The sequence below is a fragment of the Anarrhichthys ocellatus genome, unplaced genomic scaffold (assembly GCF_004355925.1).
Source record: "Anarrhichthys ocellatus isolate YVR2014 unplaced genomic scaffold, GSC_Weel_1.0 scaffold90, whole genome shotgun sequence".
Lineage (NCBI taxonomy): Eukaryota > Metazoa > Chordata > Actinopteri > Perciformes > Anarhichadidae > Anarrhichthys > Anarrhichthys ocellatus.
Genome location: NW_022280120.1, coordinates 16,455 through 32,958, shown reverse-complemented (window position 1 = coordinate 32,958; position 16,504 = coordinate 16,455). Strand labels below are relative to the sequence as shown.

The following is a 16,504-nucleotide window of genomic DNA, read 5'->3' as shown; positions in this document are numbered from 1 at the left end:
GTTTTGGTGTCGGTCAGCCTGCATATTCAGGACTTCTAAATGGGCTGTATTCATTTGACTGGTCAAATAATTGCAATAATATCTTCTTCTTTTTTTTGAGGCCAGTTTGTTTGGCTGATCACAGAACAAATGTACAATTTGGATATTTAGATGGACTTTATTGTCCCCAGAGGAACCCGCATACAACAAGTTCTATTCACACAAACAATAAGAAAATATAAACGGCCCCTATGCTGGTTTCTTTGTATAGTGCAGCTTCACTCGCTCTGAAACATGAAACTTGTCTTGAAACTAGAGCCTCGGATGCAGTAACGACTCACTTGTGTTATAGAATCATGCCATTAAAGCCTTTAACTTTCACCATCTGGATTGCTGTGATTCTTTTATATTCACACCTGTGAAAAGTAAACTTCTAACTCCTTCTGCTGCCAACTCAAACAAACTGATCCACATGCACGTATCAGGCTCCGAAATGTCAGCTCACTTTCCCATCAGTATTTTTTTATTTTTCATCATATAATTCTAACTCAACTCCTACCTTTTAGAATACAGTTTAATCAATGACTTTTCGGATGTGCTGTCTATTTTAGCACCAAACTATATATATTATAATATTAAAATATTTTATCCCGCCTCCTTATCTCTGATATCCACATGATTCTGTGCTATCACTCCTTCCACTGGTCTAAATATGAATAGGTACTTCTTGCACAAATTGAGGACGTTTTTTACTTTTGGGCAGTAATCTATGACACAGCATCTATTTTATAAAATGATTTTGTGTGAAGAATAGAGAAGGCCTAACTAGTATGACTTTCAGATAACAGCCCTCTGAAGTATAGACATAATAAAGAGTAATAAGATCATGGGCTCTATGATAATGCTCGAGTAAAGTAGACCAAGTAACTCAGAACTGTATCAGTCCTACAGAGCTGGAGCAGGTCACCTTACATTCCACCACGAGACAACTCAGCCCTTCAACACTCATGCTGTTGAGTTGAGTTGCGTCGCTAGGCAACGTCCCCAAAATCCCGCGAGACGTCATTAAGAAAGAAGCGGACATCAGAAAGTAGGAAAACAACAGTTTGCCTGTTAATTATAATGTCCAGGAAAAGATAAAGAAACGGAGGGGTTAATTACAATATCTGTATGAAATGTTGGATGGAGAGACGAGCAAAAAAGAAGAGAGGGTTATTTAAACGAATATTTAAGTTCTCGCGGGATATATTGGGTAGCCTAGCGACGGGACTCTAATCGCCCATACCAGCTGTTTTAGTCAGTCGCGTGAGCTTCATTCTGGCTTTCAAAACTAAAGCTATAGTTAGCTAGTGCTAAAACCAAATGAATGTATGTTGGTGGAGAGTCATTTTAAAGTCTGAAAAAACTTCTTAAATTCGACTGTGAAAATGGCCACTGTTGTTGCACAGTCTCATTTCATCTTCGGTCTGCGGACAGGTGTGAGGAACAATTTGTGTTTCGTCGATGAGCAAACGGTCGTTTTCCCCGGTGGAAACAGCTGCGTGTGCTTCAACACCGTCCAGAGATGTCAGCGGTTCATTCCAGGTACGTTACAAGTGATTTAGAATAATTAAAGCACCTCGCTAATGTTGTTCCCGTCAGTCTGTTTAGGTTAAATAGTTAATGTGGCATTATAGTCTTCTGAAATTCCATTTATTTTTCTCATGCTTGTTGTTTGTCGTCCCGTTGCCGTTGTCTCTCCAGGCTCGGAGAACAGCCAGGGCATGCGCGCGCTGGCCATCAGCGCCAACCGGCGTTACCTGGCGGTGGCGGAGTGTGGCGGGAATGCCACCGTCACCGTGTTCGACCTGCAGCACGAGCAGGGCAGGAAGAGGAAGGTTCTGACCGCCGGGGACGTGCTCGTGCAAGAGTTCGTGTGCGTGGCTTTCTCCCCGGATTCCAAGTACCTGATAGGCCAAACGGGCGGCCCGGACGGGACGCTGGTCTTCTGGCTGTGGGAAAAACAGAAAGTCTTGGCAACGGTGAAGACCGGCAACTCTGTCACCCAGGTGAGTCGTCCGGAGGCAGCCACAGGTCTCGTGCATTGCAGGCGCGCGTGCTCTAAACCCGTTGTTAGCGTGTCATGTGATGCCCCCATCAGGTCAGCTTCAGTCCTCACGACAACACCCGGCTCTGCGTGAGCGGCTTCGGTGTCTTCAAGCTGCTGCGCTACTCGGAGGGAGCGCTGAAGCAGAGCCGCACCGCGAAGGTGGAGGCCGTCAACTTCCTGTGTCACGCCTGGGTGACGGAGGAGCGGGTGATCGCCGGAACGGACGCGGGCAGGCTGCTGGTGTTCGAGTCGGGAAACCTGCGGAGAGAGATCAACGTGGCTACTGAGGCTGCGCAGGAGCAGTGTGACATCAGGTCAGAGGATGGAGCTCATTACTGTGATGATGTGGTAGCATGGCTTTGCCACAGATTGTTTTATATACTCATATGTCTCATAGAACAAAGTGTGAAGGATAGGACAGATGAGAGTTTAGTCCAAATGTGTGTTATGTAATAGAAAGATTACACTGAGTTTATTCTCAACAAATCCTGAAACACCAATGATGAATTGATCCTGCCAACAAGCAGAGGTGGCCATTTAAATCACACGGCTTGGACTAAAATCAGACGTCTTGATTCATGAATCTAATAACTTTAGACTTGAATTGACAAAATAAAACAATAGTTCAACAGCTCAGCGCTATCATGTGAACACAACTTAGCAAACTGCATCCGCTGATGAAGGCCTGGAGATGTAGCTGAAAGCTCTGGAAAAAGCTTTTTATGTCATGCTCGGAAATGTATTTTTTTTTAATCCCACTAGCAATAAACCAACAGTATATACAGTATCAACAGTATTTATTTTTTTTACTGTGATTCTGGGTATAATGGTGGTGCAGCAGGTCATTGGGTCTTTCAATCAAGCCAACTTTTCCGTATGGTTTTGGTGCATCCGGTTGAACTGAGTTGTTGGTTTTTGCTGAATATCCTTGTTTTTTCCCCATAATTCACTGCACAGGCCAGTGGAGATGAAGAAGATCACAGACGCTGACGTGGGCGAAGGTCCTCGCATCACAGCCATTCTGTCCTACTCCAAGGGCTTTGCATGCTCTTTGGGTCCCGGCACCGTCTGTCTCTTTGAAAAGAGCGAGGAGGACGGCTACAGAAGGAGCAGGGAGATACGGGTGAGTGTTCATGCAGGTGACGGCGGTACTGTAGACTCTGTGTGAGTTTCAAAGGGATCACGTGTGTGTGTTGTTATCCGTCAGATCCCAGCAGAACCATGCAGCAATGAGCTGACCTCGGCTGAATGCCAGGAGATCCACACCATGTGCATCAATCCAGCAGAGGAGACTCTGGCCGTCAGCACAGACAGAGGACAGCTGTACAGCTTCAGCCTCTCCTCTGTGGCGTTCAACAAGGTGGAGTCACCTCTACCTGCACCATCACTGACACTGTGGCACTGTGTTAAAATAAACACCCCCTCATCGTTCATTTTAATTAGACCACTGCGTTAAAGGAGAGCTCGAGCAAAACATGGAGGGTAAAAACTGTGGAAAGGCTTTATATTAAGGTCCTTGTAATAAATGTTTCTTATTAGGTAATAGGCATCTTATAAGTCCTTATAAGATGCTTATCAACAGTATTATGTGTTAATACGACTATATAAGTGTTAATGATATCACAAACACGTTTATTGTTAGATTATAAGCATTTATAAGAATAATGTTTACAGTTTATAGACTGCTTAAGAACGTTAATTATAGCTTTATGAGTGTCTTAATAAATCCTTTACTATGCAATTATTAACAGTCAACTATGCCTTTGAAGCTACTGGATCCAAAGCGAGAACAATGCCTTATTAAGTATAATAAATCATTTATCATTTGAATGTGAATAAAGAAATATATATATATATATATATATATATATATATATATATATATGTATATATATATACAGTATATACACAATGTTTTAGCAGTAAAGCACAAAAACACCCTTTAACATAGTTTGATTAATTTTTTTGAACTTTCCATCATTTCCACGTAAACGGCAGCCACTTACCTGACGCTTACTACAAGGACCTTAATATAAAGTGTAACCAAAACGTTTGCCTCAATCCAATCTGATGTCACCTGACACTGTGTTGGCCAATACATGCACGCCCACATTCCTGGTAGATTACTCTTTCACATGAACATTTCTACTGCTTACCTGGCAGTTGTCGATAAGGTAAAAGAAGACCAGTAAGATAAAATGTTGTAGCCGTAATCATATTCGGAGCTGAATAATAGTCATACCTGCAAACTTGTCACTTTTCGGTGAAATTCACCGTTTTGAATCAAAAATATATCATCCACGTGAATCGTGTAGATCCGTAGAGTTTTTTTTAACGGGTGGGTCAACTGGTCAGCCAGCATTTCTCAGATTGGAGTGAAACGAGGAGAAAATGTGATGTCGTGATCTTCACAATAGAACATCTTTGACGTGTCGAGTCTTGGCCAATCAGCGTTCAGATGTGTACAGCGTCTTTATTTCCCTCCGTTAAAGTTTAAGTTCCGTTATGTTCCATTACCGTTCAGACTTGCTGGGTTAAGTTAACGTCCACTGCATGCGGAACTTTGTCGACCGTTAACGTTCGTCATTATCGCGATTTAGAAGGAAAAAACGTAACGTGATGAAACATGCAGCCCCCCCGTGTTCCGGTTCAGTTCACGCGGTCACTCGTTAACGTTAAACCCGAACACCGGCGCATCTGGTTGCAGGTTGTTTGTTTTAACTCAAAGTAGAATGAGGATGATTTCGTGGTCAGAATAACTTTCATTACCACGATGATGAGGCCCAGATACTGATGAGATGATGAGGTCAAAGAGCTTCAGGGAGAGGAGGCTGGTTGTGTAGCGCAGCTTGACGCAGGGCTGAGATGTGAAGGAGCTGGGCCTGGATAAAGGTGGAGGTCTAAACAGACCTGAGTACAGCTTCCTGCTGTCACAGTATTTTAAATACATTGATAAGGCAGGGTATGCTAAATGCAGCCTCTGCTCCAAGGAGATGAACTACAGCAACAAGGGCTCACATGTCCTCTCATCACACTGTTCACACTGTTTACTGTGATGACCACAGCCAGTGTACCAACAGTCCCAACAGTCCCACGTTGCTCCCAATAACCCTGAAGTAATGAGAGGGTTAAGGTGCCTGTACCTTCATTTCAGCAGGTTTCTAATGCAGAGGTGTGTATAGATCACAGCTATTATTTTACTCTTGATAAGCTACTTTAGCCAGAGTAGATTATCATTTTCATTTAAATAATTGAAATAGAAGATAGGCCACAATTCTAACAGCTTTACAGTAACAGTAGAAGTTAATATTAAGCCATACAGTAACAGGGTTCAATGAAAACTAATCACTTTATTTCTACAGGTGATGGTTCTTGCTATTTGCTTTGTTTTTATTTGACCAAAACTCAATGGATTTTGTCTAAATATAGGTTCATATTAATAATAGAGCTGAAATACTGATTAGTAACTGAATAATAAATTAGTTTTTTGCTTAAAGTAAATGTCTTATCACTTAATTTTATTCTCAGAGTACTCCAGAATGCTACATTTTAAACCTCATATTTAAAATAAAATTCTCGGATAGTACTCTATGTCACGGTTCTGTTTTGTGGAGGCTGATTAACCATCAGACGTACTCAACCCGGCCTTCCTGGGTCGTAGTTCATTTTCTTCACTATGGACGTTGCATTTTGTTCAATGAAGGGCTATTTTACAACCAGAATTATGCTATGCTAGGATTAGCTAGTCTCCAATCAGACAATGTAATTGGATGTAGATCAGATGACTTTCTTTCACTTCCTCTACTTTTTCCTTCAGTCGTTACCCTCCGCTGTCTGTCCTCTTTTGTTTCTCTTCAGCCATGGCTCTGTAGATGTCAATGTGGTCAACATTACACCTACTTCACATCAGCATGTTAGCGTTGTCATTCCAAGCAAAACCGCTATGAAGGCTTTAAGGCTTTATTTCTTGCCAGTTCCTCCCTTCTCCCTCTTCCGTTGCTTCCTTGGCACATTCTTCCCCCATGTTTTACACACCAAAGCAACTTCCTCTTGACTTTGGATCCTTATGTCGACTCCATCAACCTTTGTTTGTAACTCTGTCCATCAGGAGGAACATTTTGAGTTCCTGTCGCAGTCCTTCCACTCTCAGTCCATCACTGGTTTGTCCGTCTGCATTAGAAAGCCGCTGGTGGCCACCAGCTCTCTGGACCACTCTGTCCGCATCTGGAACTATGAAACAAAGTAAGAGATGAGATCACACCATAGCCCTTTGTTATTTTGTTCATGACCAGTGATGTATTTTCTTAATTTCTCCACACTATCTTTGGCATCGTCATACACATATAGATTGGTATTCAAACGTGATTTGGAAAAGTGTGTTCAGTGTTATGTTTGTTCATGCTGCTGTGTCTCTCCGTGGCTGCTCCCTGTGTTTCGTCACTAGGTTGTTGGAGCTGTCCAAGGAGTTCCAGGAGGAGGCGCACAGCGTGGCTCTGCATCCCACTGGCCTCTTCATCCTGGTGGGCTTTTCAGACAAACTCCGGCTGATGAACCTGCTCATCGACGACATCCGCACCATCAAGGAGTTCACTGTGCGCTGCTGCAGAGAGGTGGGTTACATGTGGGTTAAATGATGGCAGATATCACAGCCACATGACGCACCTTTGAACTCTAACCGTTTTATTTGTATTTGTTCTACTTTCTCTCTCCACACCTCAGTGCGCTTTCAGCCACGGTGGCCACATGTTTGCGGCCGACAACGGAAACGTCATCCACCTCTACTCCGTCACCTCTTTTGAGAACATCCTCAATCTGAAGGGCCACAACGGGAAGGTGAGTCGGCCAGGAGAGAGTATCGATGCGTGTGGAACGAGTGAGTTCGGGATCAGAAGCGCCTTTATTCGCAATTTGATTCAGTTTTTTATTTTTTTTACATCTCCCTCAATGTACTTAAGAAATAGAAATAGCAGCTAGGGACAAGGACAGACTAGACAGCACATAACATGTCTATATATATATAATATTATATAGATTACACATATGACCAACAATAAAAAAAGGAATAAATTGTCTCTGTACTAGTTAAGAGTTCTGTAAGATATAAAACAAAATGTACAAATATAATTATATAGTTTCATTTTCGCAGGTGCGAGGCATTGAATGGAGCCTGGACGACACACGGCTGGTGTCATGCGGGATGGATGGCGCCGTGTACGAGTGGAACACACAGACGGGTAAGCGTGAGTCTGAGAGCGTCCTCAAGTCCTGCAGCTACACGGACGTGGCCTTCTCCTCAGACTGCAGGACCATGCTGGCCGTGGGAACGGACCTCACCCTGAAGGAGATCCAAGACTGTCAGGTGAGTGAGAGCAACACTGTACCTCTGTTGAGTTTCCATCGGTGGAAACGAGTGGAAGCGGAATGAGCTTAATGTCTTCTTCATGTGGGAGGGGAGTTTTAGGAATGATACGAGACATTTTTTAGTCACAAACCAGAATGTTTGGGAACCTCTGGTAATAAATGAATCACTGGCGGCTCAAATAAGTCTCAGACCTTTACATTTTTATATTCAGCATTGTAATAATTCCTATTCTATGTATGGTTTCATATCTTTTGCCAACAATGCTGCAACAATGTATATCTGGCTATAAAGTAGTGAGGAACAAGGAAGTTATTCTGTAACTAATTCAGTTAAAGGCCTTCTTCTTGCACATTCCTCTGCTCCTAATATAAAATATTCAGTGCCGCTAAAGAAAAAGTGAATCCGTTATTGTTTGCCCTCCCAATTGAGTGTGTCATGGGTTCCACAGGTCCTGAGGGAGGTTCCGGCCAATGGCGTAGCTCACACCGCTGTGGCGGTGTCTCACTCGGGCAGGGTGGTCTTCACCGGGACTTCCAGTGGGACCGTCAGAGCTATTAAATACCCGCTACCGATCCAGAAGGAATGGATCACGTACCAGGCTCACTGCGGCCCCGTCACCAAGGCGGGTCCACATGTTGATGCACACTTTGCACACGCCACACAGGCTTCAAACTACTGGAGTTTTTCCCATTGTAAACAGTTTCAACATGTTTTTAATATTTTTTTAACACACATACCAAAAAAACTGTCAAGCTAACAATAAGTATATGTATCTATCTATCTATCTATTTATAATATAATAAACCAACAGCTTGCTTCACTCTATATGGTCAAAAAGGGGTTAAAATGAAATGCAAAACTGAAGAACATCCCGATCAAAGCCTCATGGGATGAGGAGAGGATGTCTGTGGTCCAGCCTGAAGGGCGACATCGTCTGCTTTAATGTTTAGCAGGACCGTTGCATACGGTGTTACTGCAAAGAGTGCTGTTCATGCAACTGGATCAGAGGTTTCTAAAAATAAAGGACCAATAGTCATGAAGGATTTGGTAAGACCAAAGCATATGAATCAGTGAGGCAGACGCTGGTTAATGTCAGCATAGATGTGATAAAGTGTGGTGTATGACTTCTTTAGACCGTGTTTGGCACATATGGATGAAGAGTGGACCCGGAGAAGAATATCATCCCGTGAATGACCATTCATTTCTTCTCCTCTAACTTGCTCCCATGATGGTTTGACATTGAGGGACTCTCATATCCACATTAGATGATATCTTGTTGAGAGTTGGAATATGTTGAGAGGGAGAAATTATCTCCTATGTCGACCATCATAACAAGTCTGTCTAACTGACCGCTGACTTGGTGTTCCCTTTAGATGGTGACCACGTTCGACGACCAGTTCCTGCTGACAGTGTCAGAAGATGGCTGCCTGTTGATGTGGAAGGTCATCGACAAGGAGGGCCGAGGACTGAAGAGCAACAGGCAGATCATCCACACTGAGGAGATCCTCATCACCAAGTCAGACCTGGAGGAGAAGGTGTGTGTGTCTGTGTGTGTGTGTGTGTGTGTGTGTGTGTGTGTGACTGCATTCGGACATTTTACTTCCATATGTCTCAGTTACTGATAGTAGTAACATGAGCTTGAGAAACACAGTATTGGTATGAGGTACTTAACAGTAGGCCCCCAGTTTATATATATATATATATATATATACGTATTTGCCTCTGTTGATCTCATTGAGATGATGAATAATCACATAGGAATTGGTTGGTAACATTTTGGGACATCCAACACAAGTGTCCAATCCCATGTTGTGTGTTGCAGACCCAGAACATGCTGGAGCTAAAGATGCGTCTGAACGAGCTGCAGATGGAGAACGAGTACCAGCTCCGCCTGAAGGACATGAACTACAAGGAGAAGATGAAGGAGCTTTCTGACAAGTTCACCCAGCAAATAGAATCTCTGAACACAATGCTACAGGTGTGCTGGTCACCTAGCACACAGCTCCACTTCAGATATACTCAACACCACTACAGTTTATGGCCAAAACATGTACCGGAAACCAACCATGGCTGTATTTAGTTACTATGACTGTTAACATTTTGTCATTAATGACATCAAGTCATATATTACAGACAACCTATTTGCAGGATTTGCATCCATCTATTCTCTCAGTTGTTTAACTTAAAGCTGGAGTAGGCAGTTTATTTTGGGCAAACATTCCATAATGGCCTTTCAGCATATTGTAATTCATGTGGTACCCCAGGGGAGGCAGTCTTCTCTCTGTCCTAAGCTCCTCCCATCAGACGAGCATCATGCGCTTCTCAGAGTAACCTGTAATAGTGTACTAGTCATTCATCTCAAACATCATCCCCATCCTCATTGTGATCCCGATAACGTTATATCCTGTCCTGACACACTGTTATTCGATGCTCTAGCTAGCTGCATGTCGGCGAAGCCTTTCAGAGATGGAGAGAAAGTGTTGCTACTAGCTTAGCTTTCTGCTACTCGTAGCCGTGTGCTGCTGTGAGCTAGCGGCAGGTGGCTATGGTTAGCAGAAGGCTAAACTATTATTACCAACATTTTGTCTCCATCTCTGAAGTGCTTTGCCAGTGTTGTCAGACTCTTTGATAAGTCCGTCCTTGTTTGGGTGGCTTTGCAGTGTCGGCCGTTGTTACCAATGTGATTGGCCGAAGTCTCCCCTCACATAGAGCCTGAAAACAGAGCTAATAGGAGATGCAGAAGTCTAGTTTTCTCATGTTACAACATGCTGAAAGGTTATTGTGGAATGACGGCAGACATAAAGTGCCTCCCCCGGCTTTAAGAGCCTTTATTGTCCCGTCATAACGTCTTCTGTACCTATAGGCCATGAAGGCAGAGATGGACAAGCAGGCACACAAGCACCAGGAGAGTTCTGCAGAGGCCACTGTGAAACACTCAATGGAGCTGAAAGATTTAGGTAAGAGGAGGACAGGATCAGTGTCCGGGGGACCGTGTAACCTTGTTTCTCCGAGGATCAATCAATCTGTCTGTCAATCACACACAGAGGTATCCTACAGCCAGAAGCTCATTGTAGAGTACGAGAGGAACCAGGATCTTCAGCATGAAAGTCAAAGGATGCAGGAAGAGTATGAGAAGCAGCTGAGGGCTGCGGAGGAGAGCAAAATCCAATCCCTCGAGCAGCTGACACAGCTCTCCGAGGCCAAGCTGCAGGAGAAGACTCAGCTCCTGGGTCAGGTCGGTCAGAGCTTTAGGGACCAGATAGTGTCTTATGGAGTGGAAGGGAAGTTCTTGTGTCCACTTTGGTTTTTCTCCCACTTTCTTTTTGTGCAGTGTCAGGATGATGCACAGCAGCAGGTCCGTGAGTTCAAAGAGATGATGAGGCAAGTAGAGGAGGACGAGGAGAGCAAGATCCATGACATCCAAATCCACTATGAGCAGAAACTGCACACCGAGAAGGAGACCAACACCAATCTGAAAGGAGAAACTGGTGTCATGACTCAAAAGGTGGCCGCAGTTCCTCTCATCTGCTTCCTATTGCATCTCAGTAAATCCCCCTCACATTTGTGTTTCTTCCTCCTTTTCGGTGGATGGTGGTGTGATCACAGTTCCACAGTCTGCAGAGACAGGTCGATGACCGGTGCACAGATATAAAGCAGCTGAAGCAGGAGCGACAGAGGCTGCTGGGTCTGGTCCGCTCCCTGGAGAGCGACATCGAGGACCTGAAGCGGCAGATCTCTGGACACGAGAAGACCAACCAGGACAAGGTGGCTTCAACATTTTACATTCAAAGAGATTACCAGCAAGGTCTCCGTGTTTTTTCACATTCAGCCAATAGTTTTGCTCTATAAAAGCTTTTGTTTAGTCGTGATTTGTCTTGAAGCAGAAAGGTTTGGTTCCATCTTTTGGAGTGGGAATGTTTTTATCTCTCTAATCACATTTTAGTTTGAAATCAATAAATAGAAACACATGAAAGAAGACAAAGAGTTGATATAATACAAAAGTGTGCCGTTGATGAAACATGGCCCTCTAGATGCTTTTTGAATCAGATGTTATGTGATTTAATTTGGACTTCCACGACTGATTCTGGGTCAGTGGGGAGATAAACAGCAACACCTGTATGTTTGGTATGGTGAGAAACACTGGGTCCTCCTGAACCTCTCTGAGCCATGACAATATTACATTACATACACAAAAACTGAATTTTGTTTCCACGTATAGGATCAGACCATCTCCACCTCCAAGAAGAAGAACCAGGAACTGGAGAAGTTGAAGTTTGTTCTCGATTTCCAGTTCAGCGAGTTGAAGAAACAGACTGAGCCTCAACAAGATCAAATCAATGAGAAGAAGGAGCACATCCATCAGGTGTGTGTGTGTGTGTGTGTGTGGCCCTCCCTCGGTGAAACACAACAGCGTGTTGAACCCATTCTTGAACACGCTGATCTGAGCGTGATCTCAGTGCGTCTTGGGTGCATTCACTCCTGCTCTTAGAGCTGTCCACTTGTCGTTGGATCACCCAAGATGCATCTTTATATCAGGTCTGAACAGGGCCTGTGCGTAGCCCCTTTCACACTGAGCTTCCACAATTCTGCAGTAAAGAAGATCCGCCGTCACGCCGGCTTTGCTTTTTCACACTGAACCAAACAGCAGCAGCATAATGCTGCATCACAGGGACTAAAGAGGTGACGTTTGACACAACAGCAGCGGCCTCTAGTGTGTGGGATAACGGGCACGTTGGGCAGCGACTTTCATAGTAAAGGTCATATGTCGGTTGATCTCATCCTCTGCTCGGAGGTTAAGGAGCTCCTGGACCTCCTTGTCTCCCCCGATTCACTTCCATTCGGCTGCAGGCTAACTGCTGCTAGCGTTTTGGGTGGTTGGGGCACTCTCAGTACTCAGTACTACACTAGCACTGAGAGGCGACTGTGTTCCAGTGGTAGAGCCTTCAATCAGAGGATCGCCGGTTCGATCCTCGGCTCTAGTCCATGTCCATGTGTCCTTGAGCAAGACACTTATCCCCAAATTGCTCCCTCAGGCTGTTCCTGCTGCGTATAAATGATAGATAGTCCTGATGGGCAGGTAGCCCTGTCATCAGTGTGTGAATGTCTGAATGATGACATGTAGTGTTAAAGAGATTTGAGTGGTCAGAAGACTAGAAAAGAGATGTACAAGTACAGTCTATTTACCACTATAGTCACCAGGGACAGGGGCTGTTGCTCCAACCTGAAAAAGTTGAATTATTATGTTAATATTAGTGTGTACTTTACTTCAGCTCCAGCCCCCCCGCCACCCTGAATAGTACAAGCGGTTACAGATAATGGATGGATGGATGATGAACTCATAAATGATGATCCACCTTTTCCAGCTGCAGCGTTGAAGTGATGAACACATTAATGCATTATCCCATAATATGATATAAATGACTCTGAAACGGGCCGATCTGCATCAGAGACAACAGACTGGAGCTCTGTGCTGCTCTGCAGTATTGACGGCTCTGTTCTCTCTCCTGTACAGCTGGAGGAGCAGCTGCTGCTAACGGACAAGAGCAACACTCAGCTGACGCTCAGCGTCTCTGAGCTGGGGCTCAGACTGAGGACCAGGAATCAGGAGATGCATAAGGAGATGCTGAAAGTGAGCACACAGCTAACACTATGAGGGTTGCATGAGGATACACACATGCTGCACATGCTACTTTACCAGCTTTACGACGTGTTAAAGGCTGTAACAGCTATTTGATAGATGTCATATTTCTCTCCTCTCATAGAACTAAACAACATATAACTGGAGGATTAAACTAAACTCTGATCGCTGTTTAATTTGACATGTTTACACTCTCACAGTGAAATAACAGTGTTTCTCTGGGGCACTTGGTTGTCAAAATGACCCATGATGCTTGATGGGAGGAGACCTGAGCACAGGTCAGTGCAGGAAAAGCTCAGTGTAAATACCAACATTGATGATGCTCCATCAGGTTCCTTGCTGAGCAGTGGCAGAGGGACAGCAACACGTTTATCTCACTCAGACTAGCAACAACTAAGCCTCTTCATGTACAAACGGGCAGAAGATTAGAGGCAAGTGAGAAAACATCCATTCTAAGCCTGATCGAAATAGTTTCCTCTCCTGTGTCTGACATAGCAGAGCATAGACACACCTGGTGTCAATGATGCTGATGGATGCTGGGTAAAGTTACAGCTACATTCTTCTTCACTGCCCGTAGTCAAAGAGCGATGAGCAACTCGAGAACGCTGCAAGCTGGAGGCCGAGAAATCAGCGCATTCTGAAACAATGAACAGGCACTGCACTAGTGTCATAGAAAAGGTCATCGTATAGTGCAGGGGTATTCAATTAAAATTCCAAAAGGTCCAGATTGAGAAAATCTCCTAGGGGCAAAGGTCCGGAACATTACAATAATATCTAACTTGCGCTATTTAGTGCCATATATATATATATATAGTATATATATATATATATATATATATATATATATTGAAGTAGCCTAGTAGTAGTCGTAACGTCTCTGTGTAGTCAACAACTGTCAAATCAAATGAAGAAAGTACACATCAATTATATTTTAACAATTATTATTCTCAGTTTTCAAATTGAACTGGATGGATTATAAATAATACATAGAAATACATAAATACATGTTCTTCTCATTTCAAGTAAAATAAGGGCTGGATTAAATAATAACTGATATAACAGAAAGCTTTTGAAAAATGTGCATCTTAAAATAAAGTACTTCATTTTAGAAAAAATGAATTTCACCGATTTGCCCTGCAGTTTAAAATTCACTTCATTCAGATGTGAAGTGATGTCAATCAAAAAAGTTACGATATTATATTTTTCTCACTTCTAAAAAGAGAAATTAGTGTGCATGATCTTTATCTGTGGTTATTAACACTTGTTTCAGTTATATTCTCTCTGTTTACATCATTGTTGGTCAGTGAATTCATGCGTCAGGATTCTGATCATTTTGGGCTCTTAGGTTTATTTTCTGTGTCTTCATTTCAGATGTGAGAGGGAACGTTTGCTCAAAAGAGTTATGCTTTGTCTCGTAGTGGCGCTTCACATTACCGCTTTTAATAATCGTCATGGTCTCTGAACATGTGAGACATACAGGTTTTAAACTGTCCGTGGGAAGAATTAACCTGAAAGAGTCTGTTCACTCTTGGTTAAAGACTCTGGTCTCTCTGACCACTTTTCTCTCATCATGTGAAATAACTTCTCTGACTCACGTAATTATTCTCCTACTCTTCGTCCTCTCTCCTCTCTCTCCCGTGTGTGTATCTCACTCGATTCAGGAAACTTGTCAGAATACCCATATTTGATTGGCTGACCTGCATCACGTTGATGTGATTTGCACCGCTGAACAAGTACCGTAAAGGCTGAAAAAGCTGCGCCGGTTAAAATAGAGGCACTCCGTCAAAATTTAATAATTCTCAATTATCTATCGGTTTTAGGTCCTGGGTCCGGATACAACGGCGTCTGGGTCCGGATCCGGACCGCGGTCCGCCTATTGGCGACCCCTGGTATAGTGTGTCACAAAAGATAATGGATCACCAGCATGTGTTCCCTCACTAGCCTCTGTAGAAGATAGATGTGAATATATTTTCCTCGGACAGGTGAAGGATCTGGAGACGCATCTTCAGCGGCTCAAGTCAGACCTCCACGAGTGTGTCAGCTTCATCCAGGACCCCAGGAAGCTGAAGGAGAGCGTGCAGACGATCTACACCCGCTACGTACCGCAGACCGACGAGGTGAGCGCTTCATGCAGTGGGTGGATCCCTTAAAGCCGACAAAGAGATGCTTTAATAATTCTCGTCTTATTGAAACTTGTGATTCATGTTCCAAGGTGAAGAAAAGCAGCGATGACGAAGACGTTCAGAGAACGGTCGTTCGTGATCACCAGGTCGTGATCACTCGTCTCAGGACGAGGCTGGCCAGATCTGCTGAGGAGCACGAGAGAGCCTACGTCAAGATCATGAGGGTACATTATAGAACCCAACGCTGCACTCTGAAGTTCTACTTCCTGTTGAAACAATCGGTGTCTCTTCACATTCAGTAGATCTACTTCCTGTGCGTTCTTTCTTGAAGACGAGATGTTCTAACAGTGGTGGCCCTCTCCTCTCCTCCGCAGGAGAAAGGGACTCTGATTACTGAAATCAACGAGCTGCGCAAGGAGCTGCACATGGCGAGGACTCAGCTCAGAGACCAGACGGCTCAGCTGGCCGCCCTCGACAGGTCCGACAGGTTTTTATAAAAGTCCACCATGAGGACTTTTATAAAACACTTCCTGTTTTGGCTGAGAACTCCTGAAACATGAGGTCTCAAATCACACCTAGTTTTTCATGGATTCCTTCATTAATAATGAATCTAACCAAAACAGAGTTTCTGCAATTTGAAATGGTTAATATTCCATCAGCTGTGTCTTTACTTCACCAGAAAGATGAATGTTGAATCAATTTATACACAGCTTATTCATATTTACAACTATTGGAAAATAAAGACTTGACATGTCTCTGATCATCATTGTGAATTTGTATTTGGTCTCACACTTCACTCACAGCCATCAAATACTGTTCATAAGTCCTTATAAGAGTGTTAAAGTAGCTTTCATGCAATAGCTAATAACTTACAGTGCTGTCACGTCACTTAAAACTCATAAAGTTATGCTATAAGGTGTTATTGATGTTTGTACATTTCATTTCAGAAACGTAGAAATGATAATCTGTTCTGACACGTTGGAGCAGTTCTCTATGTGTCTGAATAATTGCATAAAGTTATGGTAGTTATAATGTGCTGTGTAACACAGGACTCATATTCTTCTTTTTGATGTGTTCTCATTATTACTACGAATATTAACAATATTATTGTGATTATCGTCATTATCAAAAACTTGTAAACAATCATCCACAACTTCCCCAACACTGACAAACTCCCATCTGCCCATAAACCATTATATTCATAATTTGTTGACAACAAGGCAGAGAGAAAGATAAGCAGAAGGAAAGAAACACACACAGACACAGACACACACACACACATACATACACATGCACGCGCACACACACGAACA

General features: G+C 43.4%; 1 protein-coding gene across 1 annotated transcript; it reads left to right on the top strand.

The window, feature by feature from the left end:
• Positions 1-1,173: 1,173 nt before the first annotated feature.
• cfap57 (cilia and flagella associated protein 57) lies at positions 1,174-15,984 on the top strand. The gene is made up of 21 exons (XM_031875419.1): positions 1,174-1,563; positions 1,723-2,027; positions 2,120-2,382; positions 3,026-3,191; positions 3,276-3,428; positions 6,177-6,310; positions 6,513-6,678; positions 6,788-6,901; positions 7,215-7,427; positions 7,879-8,052; positions 8,804-8,965; positions 9,253-9,408; positions 10,294-10,387; positions 10,475-10,665; positions 10,762-10,935; positions 11,037-11,195; positions 11,650-11,793; positions 12,943-13,059; positions 15,051-15,185; positions 15,281-15,415; positions 15,566-15,984. Exons 1-21 carry the CDS (start codon positions 1,407-1,409, stop codon positions 15,686-15,688), a joined length of 3,435 nt encoding a protein of 1,144 aa, XP_031731279.1. The 5' UTR covers positions 1,174-1,406; the 3' UTR covers positions 15,689-15,984.
• Positions 15,985-16,504: the final 520 nt, after the last annotated feature.